Genomic DNA, 20,399 nt, shown 5'->3' with positions numbered 1-20,399 from the left:
TCATGACCTGATCTGAAATCAAGAGTCAGACACTTAACCGAATGAGTCACCCAGGTACCCCAGAGGAAACTGGTTAATCTTGAAGTCTTAAGGAGGGAAAAAAAATCTGATGAAAATATGGATTTGCTCCCCTGAAAAATGTGGCATGCACACACATTTTTGCAGGTGATTTCATATTTGTTTTTGTTTTTTTTACTTTTTTTTATTTCATCTTTTTGTATTAGATTCTCAGCATCCTGTCTGGAACTTTCAACCCCATTTTTAAATTTATTTATATATTTATTTGTTTATTTATTTTCAGCCCCCCCATTTTTAACTGTCATCCTCCCTAGAAGCACCAGTTTGGGGCAACTGCTTATTAACATTACAAAGTAAGTTAAATAGGCAAAATCCTACCAGAAGAGAAGGCTTTGCTTTAAATTACATGAACAAAGGATTAAAAAGGTACATTCATTACATACATGATCCAAAAGGGTCAGTATGTTCAGGATAATGATGAATGCTGTGGGAGTCATAGGAAAGTTAATTTTTGAGCAAACTTATTACCACTCCATTATGAAAAAATATTTGAATGTATATTATAAACAGAAGACTACTTATATAGTGAGGTAGAAGACCTTGCTTTAAAGTAGTTTGTAAATAAAGTTTGAGGGAAAAAGATGCAGATAAGAAGAGCTGTAGTATAAAACATCCACAAGCAGGAAGGAATTAATTGGGAAGTAAAGTAAATACTACATACCTTAAGTTCTTTGGACCGAGAGAAGAAAGAACAAATGCAAATTGGATTGGTCTGTACTTCCTAGAGTAATCTGAAAGTTGGTATAGTTTGGACATGGAAAGGAATGGAAGAGGCCATTTCTGGCAGGCAAGGCTGGGAGAAGAAGTGAATGGAGATAAGCCTGAGTCACTTAGGGTCAGAGGGCAGGGAGGAAGGTGAGGAGACAGACTGGTTCCACTGGAGGATAATTGGTAGCAGAGAACACAGGGGAAAAGAAGAAAGATTGTGTCCATTGAAACCAAACAAGAGCAGGGTCAACCAGAAATGTTGAAGTGAAGAGGGAAATCAATGGGTTTCTATTTTCTAAGGAAGTCAGAGCAAGGCACCACAGACAGTGAGGAAGTAGAGGGAGGTATTAGGGATTTGAGAGTGAAGAGCTTTAGGATGGTTGCTCAAGGGGCAAGGGTGATTAGGCATCAACTAGTGATAACTAACACGCAGGGACCAGGAAAGGGACCTGGTGGAGGTGAGCATGAAATTGTGGAACTGATCCCTTTGTTTTGAGACTGTTTCTGATTATGCTCAAGAGCTCCTTCTGCAGCAGTAGAGAAAACAAGTGGTTAGTTTTAATATTTTATATACATTGCTAAAAATGAATTGTGTATTCAGAAAACATTTATTTAGCATCAGTTTATGCCAAACATTGTGCTGAGCTCTAGGGATAGAAATGTAATTGTCCTGCCTTCAAGGCTGTGATATTTTTTGTTTTAAGTACCAACTTGAAAGTTATTAAAAGCAAAACATGATCATGTTGATAATCAAATAAATTGGAATGCTTATTTGAAAATAAAGGGGACCTTATAAATGTAAAATAAAGAACCATGTTACTGCTATTATAGCTTTAAGTTCATTTTTTATTTTTCAAGAAGATGATCTGTTTCTTTGGGGCATCTGGACGGCTCAGTCGGTTGAATGTTGCACTCTTGATTTTGGCTCAGGTCATGATCTCAGGTTGTGAGATCCTGTCTGATTTCAAGGGTTTCAGGGTCTGCAACTCAGCAGGGAGTCTGCTTGAGATTCTCTGTCCCTCTCCCTCTGTGCATTCTCCACCCTTCATGTGTATGTGCTCTCTCTCAAAATAAATAAATCTTGAAAAAAAAAAAAAAAAAAGATCTGTTTCCTCCTAAAAAGAAAACAACAAACGTGAGATGAATAGCACAGAGGATTTTTAGGGCAGTGAAAATACTCTGTATGATAATATAATGGTGGATATATGCCATTATATTTTGGTTCGAGTCCATAGAATGTACAACACTAACACTGAACCAGATAAACTATGGTCTTTGGGTGATTATGTTGTGTCAATTTAGGTTTATCCTGGTTAAAAAAAAAAAAATGTACCATTTTGGTGAATGAGGGAGCCTATGCATTTGTGGGAAGGGGATATATGGCAAATCCGTACCTTCTCAATTTTATTGTAAACTTAAAACTACTCTAAAATGATTCTTAAAAAAACAGCCAACAACTATGAAACTACTCAATGTTAAGAATCAACTTAAATTCTGAGTGTGAGATATTATAGGATCACACATTGTTGGAGCTTTTCAGTGAAATTAAAAGTTGTAATTCTTTGGGGCGCTTGGGTGGCTCAGTCAGTTTAGTGTCTGCCTTTGGCTCAGGTCATGATCCCAGGGCCCTGGGGTTGAGCCCTGTAACAGGCTCCCTGCTCAGTGGAGACCCTGCTTCTCCCTCTCCCTCTGCCTCTCCCCCTGCTTGTTCTCTCTCTTTCAAATAAATAAATAAGTAAATAAATAAAATCTTTTTTTTTTAAATTGCAATTCTTTTAATCTGATGCTACCTTTCAGACTGAGGTTCTTTCTTTCTCTTGAGCTCTGGTAATTTTAATTGTAGCCAGGTTTATGCCTTAATGAAGAGAAGAATATACTCAGTAACTCTTCTAGTCTTTCCTGAAATGAGTAAACATTTAAAATGGAGTTGGGAAGCCCTTAAGGGGGACCTCTCATGCACATGCAGTGCTCCCAGCAACCTATATTATCAGCATGAGGAAGGTAGATAAGAATTAACTTAATAAGACAGGATACTTTTTTCTCTAGGAATTTATCTCCTGCTTTTAAGAAAAGGAAGATCTGGACGCCTGGGTGGCTCAGCAGTTTAGTGCCTGCCTTCAGCCCGGGGCGTGATCCTGGGGTCCCAGGATCGAGTCCCGCATCGGGCTCCCTATATGTGGAGCCTGCTTCTCCCTCTGTGTCTTCCTCTGCCTGTGTCTCTGCCTCTCTCTGTGTGTCTCTCATGAATAAATGAAAATTAAAAAGATAAAAAAAGGAAAAATCCCTCCCTGCCCCAACAACAACTCACTAACCACTGCTCACAGCCAATGAGAAACTCCCACAACCTCCAACTCTTGTTCTTCTCCAATGAACCTTTGTTTAAAACTGCCTAATTTCCTCCTAAAGTCAGTTTGCCTGTCCTGAGTTGTAATTCCTCTTCTATTCCCAAATAAGCTCATTTTCATGGTAAAATAACTGGCTGTGGTTGACATTCCCAGAGAAATATCTCATTCCAGAGTTATTTGAGTTTTATACTTAGATAGCTGATATTCCTATTTGACCTGATACTCCTCGGTTGGAGATGCCATACTCTCTATGTCATTTTTTTTCTCACTGAAAAAAAACATGGCAGAAAGAGGCAGGAGAGTTTAAAGAAAAGCAGAGAGGTCTGTGTAAAGAATTTCCATGCGAGAGCATACATATAATTCATGTGTAGTAAATATATTTGGTAGGGACAGATCACAAAAAAATTACACTTCGAATTTTTTAACTGTGGTAAAAAACAACAAAATTTATCATCTTAACCATTTTTAAGAGTAAATGGTGTTAAGTATATTTACATTATTATGAGACAAGATTTCTAGAACATTTTTGTCTTGCAAATCTGTAACTTTGGACTCAGTAAACAACTCATCTTTTCTCCCACCCCTCAGCCCCTGGTAACTGCCATTCTAGTTTTCTGTTAAGTCAAATATTTTAGATACCTCATGCAGGTGGAGTAATACAGTAAGTCTCTTTGTGACTGGCTTTTTTCACTTAGCATAATATCCTCAAGGATCATCCATGTTGTAGCACATAACAGGATTAACTTCCTTTTTAAAGCTGAATGATACTCCATTATATGGTGTCAATGGATGTTTGGGTTTCTTCCATCTTTTGGCTATTACGAATGTGTAGCTATGAATATGAGTATGCAAATCTTTTTAAGAATCTGCTGTTGAGGGGCATGTGGGTGGCTCAGTGGTTGAGTGTCTGCGTTTGGCTCAGGTCGTGATCCTGGGGTCCTGGGATAGAGTCCTGCATCACGCTCTCCCAGGGAGCCTGCTTCTCCCTCTGCCTGTGTCTCTGTCTCTCTGTGTCTCTTCTGAATTAAAAAAAAAAATCTGCTGATGAATATTTTTGATGAATAGTTGGAGAAAATAGCCATTTTATTTTAAAATGCGGAAAATTTACTTAGTGGAATTCTGAAGAACTAGATGGAAACATTTTGGTAGAAGTTTTGAAGATACATTGGAGCATTTTAAAGAACTTTAGCCTGAGACACTATTCTTTCTAGAATTAACTTCACTTAAAATATAGATTTATTCTTCCTTGAAGTTTAAGATAAGTACTACTTTTGAACTTATAAGTGCTATTTATGAGTTCTGGCTCAATAAATGGATTAAAATAAGGAGGAGAAGATCATTTTCTGGCTTGACTGGGCAAGAGTTACAAGCATAAGAGGATGGGAAGAAGAAGCTGTTGAGTGTCCAATGTGTAACTGTCTTCTGTTCCCAGACTGAACCTGCTTGGGTGTTCATTATCACACCAAGTATTGGAAAGATAATGTCGCAACAGCCTCAATACTTCTGGTTATGGTTTCTTCAGTGGCACCACCTTCTAGACCTTGAAGTTCAAAGCGTTTATGACTAAACCCTCATCATTTTACTTAAACATTATATTAACTTTCAGAGGAATTTTCTTGATTTGTACTGACTTTTTAAAATAGTGACGGATAAAATAAGAAAGTATCATTGGTGGTATTAGTTTTACAATTCGATCTTAGTACGAGTATAGTATTTTGTTAAATAGTACTTGCATAATTCCATCTGTGTTTTTCTAATGTGGCCGAGATGTTCATTATTTTTTACCTTAATATCTACCATTCTAGAAGTTTTTAAATTTCTTTTATGTATATACAGAGTTGTCAAATTGACGAAATTGTGATAGGTTTACATGTATATATTTAGAAATAATTCAGCTCACCATGCCAGGACCTGGTTTTGTGACCTACTCTTCTGTCACCTTCTGAAAGCTTTTATTTTTTTTAATGATTTTATTTATTTGAGAGAGAGAGTGGAAAAAAGCAGGGAGGGGGAGGCAGAGAGAAGCAGACTCCCCACTGAGCAAAGAGCCCAACTTGAGGTTTGATTCCAGGACTCTGGGATCATGACCCCAGCCAAAGGCAGATGCTTAACTGACTGAGCCACCCAGGTGCCCCTTTTGAAAGCTTTTAAATAAGATTGTAAAAAAAAAAAAAAAAAAAGTCATAAAATCTAATAAAATTTAAAGTTTTATAGTTATTAACTTTTCTATTAAAATTATACCAGACATGAGAGATGATTTCATTTCAGTTTCAGGATCTTTGTCTTAGTTGTGTTCTATCATTAAGAATGAATTCTGGAAACTTAGTAAGTTTTCCTTATTCTCATCTTGAATTCTAAATCTCAGATACAAATACAACCCAGGTATTAATTGATGGAAGGCAGATTCCTAACAAATTCAGAGAAATTAGGTTTCAAATTATTTTGCAGTTTGCATTAATTAAAGAGAAAAATTGCTGAGAATAAGGCAGTTTGCTTTTTGATCATGTTTCCCTGTCTCCAAAGAATTAGTTGAAACCAAAGCTGTAATAAATTGAATAACATGTTACATTTAGAGGGAGAAAAGACTGTTGTGCAACACCAAGATCACCAATCTTTTTTTCAGCAGTTTCTAAGTCATTTCATTAGAAATTGCTGCTTGCTTCATGTTTAGACCCAAATACACTTATCCTTTAAAGGCTGTCAAGATTGCTTCAGAATTTTTATAGCTCTTTGCAAATATTTCTGGCTTGGAGTGACAGAGTGCATCCCTGGGCTCTTTAATTAATACAATGTAGATTGCATTCTTCTTTAATGGAAGTTGTAACACTTAAATTTGTTAATTTAATGGCCCAGTTCATTGTTGATTAAACTATCAGAAAACAAATTACTTTTATCTCACAACCAGCTGATTGTTTTATTTCATTGATAGGCTTGAGATTCTGTAAATATGCTAATTTCTTGTTATGGTGAGCATCCTCTTGCTCTGCTCTACACACACTTTTATAACACTTTTTATTCATTTAGCAAATGTTAGAGCATTTAATACATCCCAGTCACTGGGCCAGGTGCTTTCTCAGCAAATTTTAGTTTTTAGGGTCTCCTATTTAACTTCTGGGATGTCTCTGATTTTTAAATCAGATGATTAAATACTTTTTTAAAAGGCATACGCTAGAGGAAAAAAATATTTCTTTGAACACTACTCATGCGTTACTAATGGCCATGTATTTATTTGTGGAAGGGTGGCAAGATATATATCTTACCCAAGTACGAGAACTCTTTGGGGAATGTTGAAAGCCAGATTTATTGCTTCTCATTAAAATAAGCCGAATAAATAAATCCCTGGCCCAAAAGGACTGGGGCTTCTCTTTTTCTCTGCCCTTCAAAGTTCTAGAAACAAAGTTCTCAGAGTTTGAATATTTTTCAACTATAGAACTGAAAGAATTACTACAAGGTCAGACCAGCCATTATTCATTCAGTGTAAGTCACAGAATATTTTATAGAGGTAATATGGTTGTCCTTGAAAGCAATAGCCTCGGAAGGCAAGGTGTTAAACCTTGTTACGAACTAGAACAGTCTTGACTATAAGAATTAATTTTTATATGTGAAAGGATTTAGGAGGCAGAATTTTGCTGGTATTGGTTCAGTGGCACAAAGATGGACATTTCTGCATTCTTTCAGCTGAGGTTTGCAATTTCCTGGGCCTTTTTTATTTTTTTATTTTTGAAGTAATCTCTGTGCCCGATGTGGGGCTCTACCTCTCAACCCCAAGATCAAGAGTTAAATGCTCTACCACCTGAGCCAGCCAGGGGCCCCCTGGTCCTCTTTGATCTCTCAAGGTGGCTAACCATTATGTCTGTTTTCCAGGCAAAATATAAGAGAGAAGGCTGAGGGCAAAAAGACTGACTTGGCAGCTTCCAGATATATCTCTGGCCACTTGTATCTGCACAGAATTACAGGAATTGTAATTTTTCAGCCACACTCGTTGTCCAGAGTTGTGTTAGTAAGGAAGAAGAGAGAGAGTGGTATTGGATAAGGTAGGCAACTAGCAGTGTCTACTACGGGTATTACCCACCACTCCCTGCCCATGGGGACAAACCACAACATTCCCTCTCTCCAACGCACACATGGGTTTATTATCCATGAATGGGTCTACAGTTTTCCCAAACTTATTTCTCTTTCCAGGTTACACTCTCTCTCCTGAGTCTGTAATGCTAGTATAGGTCCCACAGTTTGAATTCTCTGGAAGCAGGATTATGCAGTAGAAAGAGCACTGGACTTGGAATCAGGGAACCTAACCTGTAGTTCCAGGTCATCACTGATGTGTTAAACTTTGACATCTGAGCTTCCTATTCTTCCTTTGGATAATGGAAATGATATGCCTTCTTTGCCTATGTTTTATAGGTTTCTTAGAGATCAGATGAGCAGTTTTCATGTATGTAAATGGCAAATGGTAAAGGAAATATATTATTATAACGATGATGTTCAAAACCAAACTCTTCATCTTCCCTCCAGAATGAGCTGCTGCTCCTAACTTTTTTTATGTCAAGTCACAAAGTCTAGAAACCTCAGTCTCCCTTATGGCTTCCATCTTCCTCCCACCCCACATGTCTTTGTTTGTAATAGTCTTTGAGATTATTCTCTTAGTATTTCTATATCTCCACCATCTCTGCCTTCCTTACTGCCACCCCTTGCTGTTCAGGGCCTTACTGGAATACTTCTTACTTGGCTAGTACAGTAGCTCTGAGTCAGTTCCAGTCTCTACATCTCCACACATTTCTACATAGCCCTCATTTTTATTGCTGATGGATATAATGTACCATGGGAAAAAATTTACATAATATTTAGTAATATTCAGTATTCAGTATATTTTTCTATTTTTAGATATTAGGCTGTTTATATTTTTAGTTTTTATATTATGGTAGTAGATATTTTATGTGTATACATATATATTATAAATATGCATGTAGCCGATGATGATTTTTTTAAAAGCAAATTCCTAGCACAGGAGCTACTAGATTAATGGGTGGTTATTTGAGATTTCTGCTTCACTTTTCCAGTTGTTTGCCAGAGGATAGTACTAATTTACATGCCATAAACAACAGAGTATTATCTTGAATTTATTACAGCTTCTTGTAGTCTAGCAAAACTTACAAAATATATAATAAAAATGCAGCTTGTCTATTTTCCATGTACATGGAATCCAGACACTCCAAGTCCAGGAAGATTTGGTGTATCATGATCTAGGTAACCTTGTACTTATATTTATCAGCGAGTATGGGTCTAGACCCCTAATGTGAATTTATCAAGCATGTCAAAAGTTGAAAACAAGAATCTTAAGGAAAGATAGAAAATTTTGCTCCTGGTCACATCCTGTTTCCCTTACAGGCTCTTCAGCACTTACCTATGAACTTGGGGCTTCATTTACTTGGGGGCCCAAGGGTGCCTTCTCTCTTCCTCCCTCCACATAGCCCCACCCAGCCATCCAGGGCATCTATTGCCTTTCCCCTCTTGAATGTCCACATGTCTCCTCACTTGGGAGCCCTGAATGTGTAGACAGTGACAGACTGTCTTCAAATGTCTTGCTTACTTTCATCAAAGTTTTAGGGGAAGGATTCTCAGTGTTTGCCCTTGTCTGAGAAAAGAGGCCAAGTTGACTTAAAATTTTTCATTTTCTTTAAAAACAAGCCTTAAGAATAGTTAATGAATTAGAGGCTTTAGCTGATTATTCTAGAGAATCATAAATTTAGAGAATCATATGCTAATGATATATGCATATGTATCAGGAATCAGTATGAAGCATGTTTTGACTTTCCCAAAAAAAACTTCTATTTTAAGATGTCTTTAAGGAGAAACTTACGTGTTCTTTTATTTAGCAAATACTTATTACCATCCAACCCAGGATTTACAGTCTATGATTCTGTGAAATTTATTGAAGTACTCAGTCACAAAATTTATTTTTACATATCCCTTATACTGTTTATAGATACAATTGATGTCAATGATTAACATTGATACCTGTCATAGTATATCTTTTATCTTTTTAAATCTTGAAAATAATCATTCCCCACCCCTTTGACTGATACAGGAATTCAGTAGTCTTTTGGGGTAAACACATGATATTTGACAAGTAGAATTATTCCTGACTCCAGCAGCTCTAGTTCTAGAGTAGTCCCATCAGTATTTCATATATAAGCCTCTATTTAGGAAATGCAGTTTTCAAAAAATGGTGTCTTTTAAAATTTAAATATAGTGGAAAGCCTTTTTTAAAAACATTTTTTGACATTGAAAATTATAAATATTTTCCAACATTTAAAATTTAATAAGAAAAATCACTTAAGGGGATCCCTGGGTGGCTCAGCGGTTTAGCACCTGCCTTTGGCCTAGGGTATGATCCTGGAGTCCCAGGATCGGGTTCCACATCAGGCTCCCAGCATGGAGCCTGATTCTCCCTCTGCCTGTGTCTCTGCCCTCCCCCCCATGTCTATCATGAATAAATAAATAAAATCTTAAAAAAAAAAAAAGAAAAAATATCACTTAAGAATTATGGTTTTTGAGGTTAAATATTTATGTAAATAGTAATAAACGAAGTATAAAATGTAGTATAATTGCATAGAAAGATTTACCATAATAGAAATGATACTAGCTATTTTTCCTTCATATTACATGAAATAACTTTATAGTTATCACTCTATTTCTCTCCCCAGGTGAACGTGTCAAACCTTTTACACCAGAGAAAGCAAAAGAAATTATTATGTCTTTACAACAACCTGCAATCTTCTGTAACATGGCTTTTGATTGGCCAGCACACCACTGGACTGCTAAACACCTTTCTGAGGTCCTTCACGACAAGCAGATCCGGTTCAGGATGGGAATGAAAAGAACAGATACAGGTAGGACTACAAGTAATCATAATAATAACATCTCTTCAGTAGCATTCCCACATTCTTAGCAGTGGTTTATGTCTAGAGAATCCTTTATTTCTAATCCTGTTTTTGACTATTTGCAGATGGGAAAGTTTTATTGGAGGTTTTAGGAGAACAGTTTGTGTTAAGACTTTTTTTTTTTTAATATACTATGCCTGTAGTTGATAACCTTATGCAATTGATAGCCTTATAACTTTGTTCATGTATCATGGTTCACTGAATGTGGTAGAAAACTTAATATTTGTTAACGTGCTATTATTTATGTTCCCCTATGACTGAAAAAGATTATTACCAAGCTTATAGTCCCTTTTGCTTTTTACTCATGTAGAATGTGTCCTTTTATTTGTGGCTTCAGGCACTATATTTATACTGCTTGCTCCTGGTTGTAATTTTATCTCTCTGCTCCATCAGCCGCCTGACCTCTGTGGTTCTGCATCAATATGAAAAGTATGTAAAGCTGTCTTTTTTTTCATCCTTTTAAGCAATTAGAATTTGCCAGCCTCTTCTTTTTCCCTGGAGACTTGTAACATTTTGATATTTTGCCTTATAGTCAGATAAAGCAGTTGCTGTTAATTCTAAAAATAGTAAAAGGAAAGAGTGCTGTTTAAAGGAATCCATAATCATTGAATGGCTTTAGAAGTGTTTAATTTCTATTTAAATATGGGCAAGGTTGGTAGTCTACAATTTCACAGTGTTTGAAGCATTGCTGTGAAGTGGCTCTATGAATATAGGAAGTAAGAGCACAGGCTGAGTTTTTATGGGCCTTTTGCCAGTCTAGCATTTAATTTTAACCCAGAAGGAACTAGAAAATTAACCAGCTTCCCTCTAGCTTCTCCAAGCTTCTTTTTCTCATGTTGACCCTCTCATGTATCTCTCAAGAGTTATTTGGTTTTTGGTGTCTAGAACCCCCTTGTACTCAGGGCAGAAACAGTAGGATTAATAAGCAAAACTCTTTAAAATCTCATTCTAATCACAGATCAAAATCTTACTGTGTTTTAAAATTAAATGCTAGACTGGCAAAAGGCCCATAAAAACTCAGCCTGTGCTCTTACTTCCTTGATTTTAGTCAAATAAATCTCCCATCCACTGAGATGTCTATTAGACAATAATTTTGAGATAAATAGGAGCTATAATTTTTTTCATAACCTGGTTAGACTCCAAATACAACATGACTACTAATTGCTAATAGTTATTGAGAGCTATTGTGTCAGGCACTCTTCTGAGTGCTTTATACGTATTAATTCTTTTAATCTTCTTCAAAGCCTCTTAGAATGGTTCTATTATAAGCCTATTTTCTAGATGAGGTACAGTGATTTGACATTTTCAAGCTAATACTTAAACATAAGAGAAAAAGAAAGTAGAAGTTCTCTGCAGTTGTGAGCAGCTGCTCTGTTTTTACTGAAGATAATTTTTTAAAAAATAGGTACAATTCACATAACATAAAATTTATCATTTTAAAGTGTACAGTTCGGTGCTTTTAACATATGCATGATGTTGTGCAACCATCATCACTATCTAATTCCAGAACATTTCATCACCCCATAAGGAAGCCCAGTACCCTTTAAGCGGTCACTCTCCATTCCACTTTACTCCCTGACAACCACTAGTCTGCTTTCTGTTCTTATAGATTTGCCTATTTCATATAAACAGAATCATTCAATACATGGCTTTTGTGTATAGCTTCTTTCATATAGCATATTTTCTAGCTTCTTTCACGTAGCATATTTTCAAGATTCATCTAAATTGTAGCATAAATCTGTACTTCATTTCTTTTTATTGTTGAATAATACTCCATTATATGTACATGTTTTGTTTATCCATTCATCAGTTGATGGACATGTGGGTTGTTTCCACTTTTTGGATATTATGAATAATGCTGCTACGAACATTTATGAGCAAGTTTTTTTATATGGATATATGTTTTCATTTCTCTTGGGTTTATACCTAGAAGGGGGATTGCTGAGTCCTACGGTAACTCTGTATTTAACCTTTTTTTTTTTTTTTAAGGTTTTATTTATTTATTCATGAGACACAGAGAGAGAGGGAGGCAGAGGAAGAAGCAGGGTCCATGCAGGGAGCCCGATGTAGGACCTGATCCCGGGACTCCAGGATGACACCCTGGACAGAAGGCCGGTGCTAAACTGCTGAGCCACCCTGGGATCCCTGTGTTTAACCTTTTAAGGAACTGCCAAAATGTTTTCCAAAGCAGCTGAACCATTTTACATTCCTACCCCAATGTATGACGGTTTTAATTTCTCTACATCTTTGCCAATACTTACCTATTTTTTATTCCAGCCATCCTAGTGGGTGTGAAGTGTTATCTCATAATGGTTTTGATATGCATTTCCCTAATGACTAATGATGTTGAGCATCTTTTCATGTGTTTACTGACCATGTGTATGTCTTCAGAAAAATGTCTATTCGAGTCCTTTGCCCATTTTCTAATTGAGGTGTTTTTTGGTTTGAATGGGTTTTTTGGTCTTTTTGTTGTTGAGTTTAAAAAAGATCTTTACAGGGAATCCTTGGGTGGCTTGGTGGTTTAGTGCCTGCCTTTGGCCCAGGGTGTGATCCTGGAGTCCTGGGATCAAGTCCCACATCAGACTCCCTGCATGGAGCCTGCTTCTCCCTCTGCCTGTGTCTCTGCCTGTCTCTCTCCTCAGTGTCTTTCATGAATAAATAAATAAAATCTTTTTTTTTTAAGATTTTATTTATTTATTCATAGAGACAGAGAGAGAGGCAGAGGGAGAAGCAGGCTCCATGCAGGGAGCCCGACGCGGGACTCGATCCCAGGTCCCCAGGATCACACCCCAGGCTGCAGGCGGCGCCAAACCGTTGCGCCACCGGGGCTGCCCAAATAAATAAAATCTTTAAAAAAAAAAAAAAAAAGATCTTTACAGATCTTCCTCAACTTATGATGGGATTAAGTCTTGATAAACTCATCATAAATTGAAAATATTTCAAATCAAAACTACATTTAACACACCTAACTGGGCACTTGGGTGGCTCAGTCGGTTAAGCATCTGCCTTCAGCTCAGGTCATGATCCTGGGGTACTAGAAATCAACCCCTGAATCAGGCTCTCTGCTCAGTGAGAAGTCTCTGTCTCCCTTTGCCCCTCTGCCTGCTCATGCTCTCTCTCTAATAAATAAACAAAATCTAAAAAAAAAAAAAAAAAAACACCTAACTTACCAAACGTAATAGCTTAACCTAGGCTACCTTAAATGACATCAGAATACTTACTAGCTTACAGTTGAGCAAAATCATCTAACACAAAGCCATTTTGATCAAGTATTGAATAGCTCATATAATTGAATATGGTAGTGAAAGTGAAAAGCAGAATGATTATATGGGTACAGAATGGCTGCAAGTGTATCTGTTGTTTACCCTTGTAATGGTCTGGCTGAGATCTATTGCTTGCTGCCACTGTCCAGCATCACAAGAGAGTATCATAGTGCATATCACTAGCCAGAGAAAAGATCCAAATTCAAATTTCAAGTACGGTTTCTACTGAATATGTATCACTTTCACACCATCATAAAGTCAAAAAATCATTAAGTCAAACCACTGTGTGTAGGGGACTTTATATATTCTGGATATCAGACCTTTATCAGACTTAGGACTTTTATTTTTTTATTTTTATTTATTTATTCATGAGAGACACACAGAGAGAGGCAGAGACAGAGAGAGAGGGAGAGGCAGGCTCCCTGCAGGGAGTCTACTACAGGCAGGACTTGATCCCAGGACCTTGGGATCACAACCTGATCCTAAGGCAGATGCTTAACCATGGAGCCACCCAGATGCCCTTCTCTTGATGTTAAACGTGGTTTTTAAAGAGCTAATACTTGGGCAGGCCAGGTGTCTCAGATGTTTAGTGCCGCCTTCAGCCCAGGGCCTAATCCTAGAGACCCAGGATCAAGTCTCAAGTCAGGCTCCCTGCATGAAGCCTGCTTCTCTCTCTGCCCCTCTCTCTGTGTGTGTGTCTCATGAATAAATAAATAAAATCTTTAAAAATAAATAAATAAAAAATAAAGGGCTAATACTCTGTTGTATGTTAGTATCGTAATTTTTTCCAGATTACTTAGAAGCTTCAAATTTGTAAATAAGACTGTAAGTGAGCATCTTTGAAAATAAATCTTGTTCAAGTTTCTGATGATTTTCCTAGGATAGATTCCTAGAAGGAGAATGACTGGGTCAAAGGGTGTAAATGTTATGAGTAAGCAGCGTGATGCATGAACCTTCTTATACCAGAAACCTCTGAGTCATCTGATTGTCCCTGTAAGTGATGTCTGGTGACCCTGTGATTTATACCCTAAATATGTACCATCTACCTCCTTCTCTCGTTCCAGGCGGGGTCACCCTGCTCTCTCTCAGCAACGTGGTTGCAGTAGTCTGTCATAGTCCCTCTGCACCCCCTGTCTTTCCTTTTTTTTTTTTTTTTTTTTTAATTTTTTAAAATCTATTCATGAGAGAGACGGAGAGAGAGGCAGAGGGAGGAGCAGGCTCCATTCAGGGAACCTGATGTGGGACTCGATCCTGGGTCTCCAGGATCACACCCTAGACTGAAGGCGGCGCTAAACCTCTGAGCCACCGAGGCTGCCCTCCCGTCTTTCCTATCCAGGCCATGCTTCATACTGAAACCAGAAACAGTTTTTTAAAAAAACAGATCTCATCCTATTTTTCTGCTTACAACCCTTAAATGGCCTCCATAATCCTTAGGCTAAAGGTCAAAATTTGTGTGTGGTATAGAGATCTCTGTTTGCCTCATCAGCTTAATCCCTCTCCCTGAGCTCGGGCCAAACAAGCTTTTTTAATTAATTAATTTATTTATTTATTTTTCAGCTTCTGTATTTCCAGAGGTTGGGTTCTCCTTTCTTCAGGGCTTTTACATCTAGAGTCCAGCCATTCTTTTCTCCTTTCCCATTTTCCCTTACTGCAGCTTTCCCTGGTTAACTCCTCTTCTTCCTTCAGATCTTTGCTCAAATATTTTGTCATGGAGGTCTTTCCTGATCACACACCTCTGCCTCCTGAATCAGGTGCAGCTACTCAGTTAACTCTGAGTACCTTGTATTTCCAAGGAGCCCCTAGCTCAGTTAGAATCACATGGTTAGTCTGTAAGTAAATAACTGTTTACTGTCTCTCCTCCCTTCAAGAAGGCCACCTTGTGAGGGCCAGGGTCAGGCCTCGCCATGGGCTGAGCACCTAATGGCACTCAGATATTTGTGGAGTAAAAGAATGAAGGCTTTTGGTACCTGTGGCAAAGTGCTTTGCAGAAAAGTAGTTTCCATTTACTCTCCTTTCAGATCATGCAAGGGTGTCTGTTTTGCCACTCTGTTGCCCAAACCAAGATTTGTCTTTAATTATTTTTTTTTAAGATTTTATTTATTGGGCAGCCCAGGTGGCTCAGCACACCGCCTTTAGCTCAGGGCATGGTCCTGGGGACCCGGGATCGAATCCCACGTCGGGCTCCCTGCATGGAGCCTGCTTCTCCCTCTGCCTGTGTCTTTGCCTTTCTCTCTCCCTCTATGTCTCTCATGAATAAATAAATAAAATCTTTAAAAAAAAGATTTTATTTATTTACTTGAGAGAGTGCATGAAAACATGAGCTGGGAGTGTGGATGGGAAGGGCAGAGGGAGAGGGAGAAGCAGGCTCCCTGCTAAGCAGGAAGCTTGATATGGGGCTTGATCCCAAGACCCTGGGATCATGACCTGAGCCTAAGGCAGACGCTTAACTGAATGAGCCTCCCAGGAGCCCTGAGATTTATCTTTTTTTTAAAAAAATCTGCTGATATTTTTATATAGTCCAATGAACTATTATTTCACTAACATTTTATTCTTTATTTACTTAGAAATTCCCTTCTGTATCTTGAAAATAAATATTTTAATATTTTCTTCTAATAGCTTGATTTCCTTTTTACATTTTACTCTTTATCCTTTCCATATTTATTTTGATATATGATGTTCACTGACTTTTTTTAGTTAAGCTGGAAATAACCGTACCTTTTATTTTAGTATTGTTTACTGAATAATCCTTTTTTCCCCTACCGACTTTGAAATCATCTTAATTATATTACTGTATTCTTACAACTTCCAGCACCTATTGTTGGACCATCCATTGAGCTATCAGTTTTGAAGCCAGTAAAACATTTTTTTTTAAAGATTTTATTCATTTATTCATGAGAGACACACAGAGAGAGGCAGAGACACAGGCAGAGGGAGAAGCAGGCTCCATTCAAGGAGCCCGATGTGGGACTTGATCCCGGGATTCCAGGACCACGCCCCGGGCCAAAGGCAAGCGCCAAACCACTGAGCCACCCAGGGATCCCCAGTAAAATATTTTTAAAATGCTATTTCAGCAACTGATATATAGTTTAATATTTGAAAGAACAACTTGTCTTCCCTGCTCTTCTTCCTCATAGATGTTATTGAATTTTATTCCTTTAAATGAATTTTAGAGCTAAATAATGTATTCACATTAAGCAAATCCTGTTGAGATTTTTTTTTTTAAAAAGATTTTAACTGTTTATTCATGAGAGATACAGAGAGAGAGAGAAAGGGGCAGAGACACAGGCAGAGGGAGAAGCAAGCTACAAGCAGGGAGCCCGACGTGGGACTCAATCTCAGGTCTCCAGGATCATGCCCTGGGCTGAAGGCAGCACTAAACAGCTGAGCCACCGAGGCTGCCCCCTGTTGAGATTTTAAGTGAAAATTCATTAAGTGCTGTAAATTAATTCAGAAAGAATCTACCTTGTGATAATACTGTTATCTTCCTATGGAAGAACGTGTCATTATCACCTAGCAAGTTCATTTTATCTCTCAGTAAAAAGACTTGGGGTTTTCATATAGATCTACAAATTTCTTAAAATATTATAAATATTAACTTTTTAAGCTGTTACGAAGGAAAATATTTTTATGTATTATATTTTTCTAGCTAGTTGTGATGGTAGATTTTAAAAAGCCATTTATTTTTGTATGTGTGTTTTTTATTCAGCTATTTATTGGTGTATGTAGTTTTTTAGTTTGTTCTTGTGTGTTTTCTAGGATGACAGGCATCTGATCTTACAATCAGTGATAACCTTGTTTCCTTCCTATTGAATGTATTTCTTATTTTTATTTAAGGTCTTGGTTTGAGTTTTTCTAGAATGCTTGCGATAATAATAATATTGTATGTTTCTCTTAGTTTGTTTTAGGAAGCAGATAATTACATCTCATAGCTCTTTGAAACCATTCTGGATCTGGGCAGCCGGGTGGCTCATTGGTTTAGCGCCGCCTTCAGCCCAGGGTGTGATCCTGGAGACCCGGGATCGAGTCCCACATCGGGCTCCCTGCATGGAGCCTGCTTCTCCCTTTGCCTGTATCTCTTCCTCTTTCTCTCTCTCTTTCTCTCTCTCTGTGTCTCTCATAAATAAATAAAATCTTTTAAAAAAAAAAGAAACCATTCTGAATCAAATTCATTTGGATCATAGGTGCCCAGTGGCAATACTATACCTCAGCTGGCCCAGTAATTTGGGAAAAGCAGTTGTAGAAATAAGCCTAAGTATGCAGTGATGGTCAAAAGTACCTACATTTCATGCAGTGTTTTCTTCCTTGAAAAATGAGGAAGTCTAACAAAATGGAGAAATATTTGTTTCCCTGATCTGCAAAAAAATATTTTAGGACTCCCTTTTATGAGAGTTAGAAGCAAGTTCAACTTACACACTACTTCCAAATCCTGAGCTTAGTTGAGCTGCTTCTAAACCTAACACGTTGACAGTAAGTGGGATGAAAATTGCAGCTGCCTGAGCTACTTCAATGTTAAATGAAAGAACAATAATAATAAAGTTAGAAAGGAATAATTGCATTGCAGAAAATAAACTAAGAAAAACAACTGTACTACCCAGAAAGAAATTGTCGTGATGATAACAGAATGAAAGCAACACCTTTTGCGTGCTACTTCCAGGAAAGAAAAATTCAAAAGATTCTATTTTGAAATCACTGTAAATGTAAAAGTCTGTCATTTACATTCATTCCATTCATTGTAATTTTCTCCTGACAGTAACAGTTCTCATATGTAATTTTTGCCCTTTTAGGTTTTCATTTTTTAAAGTACAGAACTTGCTGTGACAGAGAACAAAGTCCCCTGATGAGGCTGCAATGCAGACATGCCTGTGAAAACTGGCCTCCTACTGTACCCTGAGGGATAAGTGTCTCAAGTAATGGCTTTAGTATTCAGTTCGATCAGTTGGATTGAATTTTATGAACTAAAAACTCATAAGACAGTGTAGTATCTTCAGGCTTCCATTGGAGCTTACTGAAATGACTATAAAATGACTCCTGTTTCCCAGAACCATGCAGCTTTCTTGCCACATGGGTTTTTGTTTGTGTGTATTCCTATGTTGTTGGGTAAATGCTTAATGATAATGTTGATAATATTAAGAACATATATGTATTGATGGGTTACTGAGTGGCAGCTGTTCTGTGTGTTTCTCAAAAATCATCAGATTTAAATAGTTGTTAAATATTGCAGATTTTTATCTTTTAGATAAACATACTCCTGTAAAGTTTTCCTTCTCAAAGTCAGATGACAAATTGTGGAAGTAGATGAATTAGGATGGCTCTTTGACACACACTCTCCCCTCTATTCTCCACCTTTTTGAGGTCATAGGAAAAAGAGAGGAGGGGGGAAAAGATGGTTAAGATAATACTAGGCAGTTCAGACAGAAGTGGAGGGAAGAGATAAAAGCTGTTGAAAAAAGAGTCTGAATAACCTCTTATTACTAATTCAGCTAACTTTTGAAGGACCTCAAGTAAATGTAAGAATCAGAATTAGAGCCTGTTACTGAGCATCTGCTATGTTTCAGGCATTGTGCTAACTTACAAGCAAAAGATCTATATCACTTAAAACAATTTCACGCTGGTCATAATCAGATTTCTTGAATATTCATTCCCCATGCGCATTTAAAATATTTTGCTTATTACCAAAAAACTTTAATTTTATCACTATTTAGAAGAATAGTTCTTGGATAAACAAAGGCATACCCATAATAACAAACCATTCTCAATAGACAGTAGACTTCTCTCTGAGCTTTCCTGATCAACCTGCATCTCTGGGTCTTTGCCTCTTCTTATGCGTCCATGGCACATTTTTCATTTAATTATGTAATGCCTCAAATTTCCTATTATTTGGGCTAAAGCTTTATCTTTGTCTAAATACATTCTGAACTCAAGAATATTACCACCTCTCTCTTTTATGTTCCCACAAGCCTGAGCACAGTGCTAGTTACAAATTAGGTACTTAATAAATGATTCTGAAATAAATAAATGAGTTAATGAATAAATGAACAGACTTTAAGTTACCATTGGCCACTTAATGATTCTGAGGAACTATGTTTGATATATGCGCAGTATAAAGTTGGAAAATTTTCAAAAGACTTTTGTCATTACTTTCTTCTCTTTTTAATCTGAAGAAGTAGCTCTCACACTTTTTGGTCTCAGGATCCCTTTGCACTTAAAAATTATTGAATTCCCCAGTTCAGAGAAGATTAGCATGGCCCCTGTACAAGGATGGCATGCAACTTCATGAAGCAGTCCATATTTTCTGTAATATTTGGAAATGCAATAAATGCTGTACCTTTAAAAAAAATTACTGAGTTCACCCATAAGCCTTTGTCAGTATGGATTATGTCCAGTGATGCTTATTACCAAATTATAAATTAAAACTGAGACATTTTAAAAATACAAGAACATAAGCACGTATTCCACTAGTTGCAGAGCAGTGACATCAACTAATGTCATGTAGCTTCTGGTAAACTCCATTATATGCTCATGAAAGAATGAGAATGAAAAATATCCGAGTATTACTGTGAAAATAGTTTAGACCTCACAGACCTTTGAAAAGGTCTTGGAAAATTAATCTAAGGGATACCACTGGATTACTGAATCAGGCTTTACTAAGGGTAGTCAGTCTTTTTATCTTTGTTAAATCATGAATGTTGTGGGTGTTGTAGATGGTTCTAATTATATAGCAAGTGCAGAATTAATTTTTGATTAATGTTAAATGATAGTTAACATTTTTTGTTTGAAATTATCTTCATTTTAAGAAAACAACAATATTTGGAAATTGTGTTCAGTATACATTTAAAAGTTGGATGGATTCTTTTATATTGCAGTTCCTCAGTTTGAAACAACATGTGCTTATGTAGAAGCTACACTTGAAGAGTTTCTGACCTGGAATTGTAACCAATCTACTATTTCTGGACCATTTAGAGATTATGACCATTCCAAATTCTGGGCTTACGCTGACTATAAATATTTTATCAGCCTATTTGACGACAAGACAGATATTTTCCAGGTAAGTCAATATATTCCTT

The 20,399-nt window shown here is 37.1% G+C and overlaps 1 protein-coding gene and 1 non-coding gene across 4 annotated transcripts in view; both read left to right on the top strand.

Moving 5' to 3' along the window:
* Positions 1 to 20,399, top strand: part of HSPBAP1 (HSPB1 associated protein 1) — a 61,522-nt gene that overhangs the window by 5,377 nt on the left and 35,746 nt on the right. Inside the window, exons 2-4 of one of the 3 annotated variants that reach the window (XM_072725078.1) lie at positions 6,996 to 7,165; positions 9,836 to 10,021; positions 20,199 to 20,380. In XM_072725078.1, coding sequence (XP_072581179.1) covers positions 9,883 to 10,021; positions 20,199 to 20,380 — 321 coding nt within the window. In that variant the 5' untranslated portion in view covers positions 6,996 to 7,165; positions 9,836 to 9,882. Of the gene's footprint in view, positions 1 to 6,995; positions 7,166 to 9,835; positions 10,022 to 10,479; positions 10,502 to 20,198; positions 20,381 to 20,399 lie in introns of those variants that run through there. The other 2 variants (XM_025990183.2, XM_025990185.2) reach the window with 2 other exon arrangements.
* LOC112913826 (U6 spliceosomal RNA) lies at positions 19,521 to 19,628 on the top strand. Its single transcript, XR_003233743.1, has one exon. It is a non-coding gene; the product is annotated as a U6 spliceosomal RNA (small nuclear RNA).

The sequence above is a fragment of the Vulpes vulpes genome, chromosome 1, assembly GCF_048418805.1.
Source record: "Vulpes vulpes isolate BD-2025 chromosome 1, VulVul3, whole genome shotgun sequence".
NCBI lineage: Eukaryota > Metazoa > Chordata > Mammalia > Carnivora > Canidae > Vulpes > Vulpes vulpes.
Note: the sequence above shows the minus strand (reverse complement) of the source record. Positions and strands in the feature narration are given on the sequence as shown.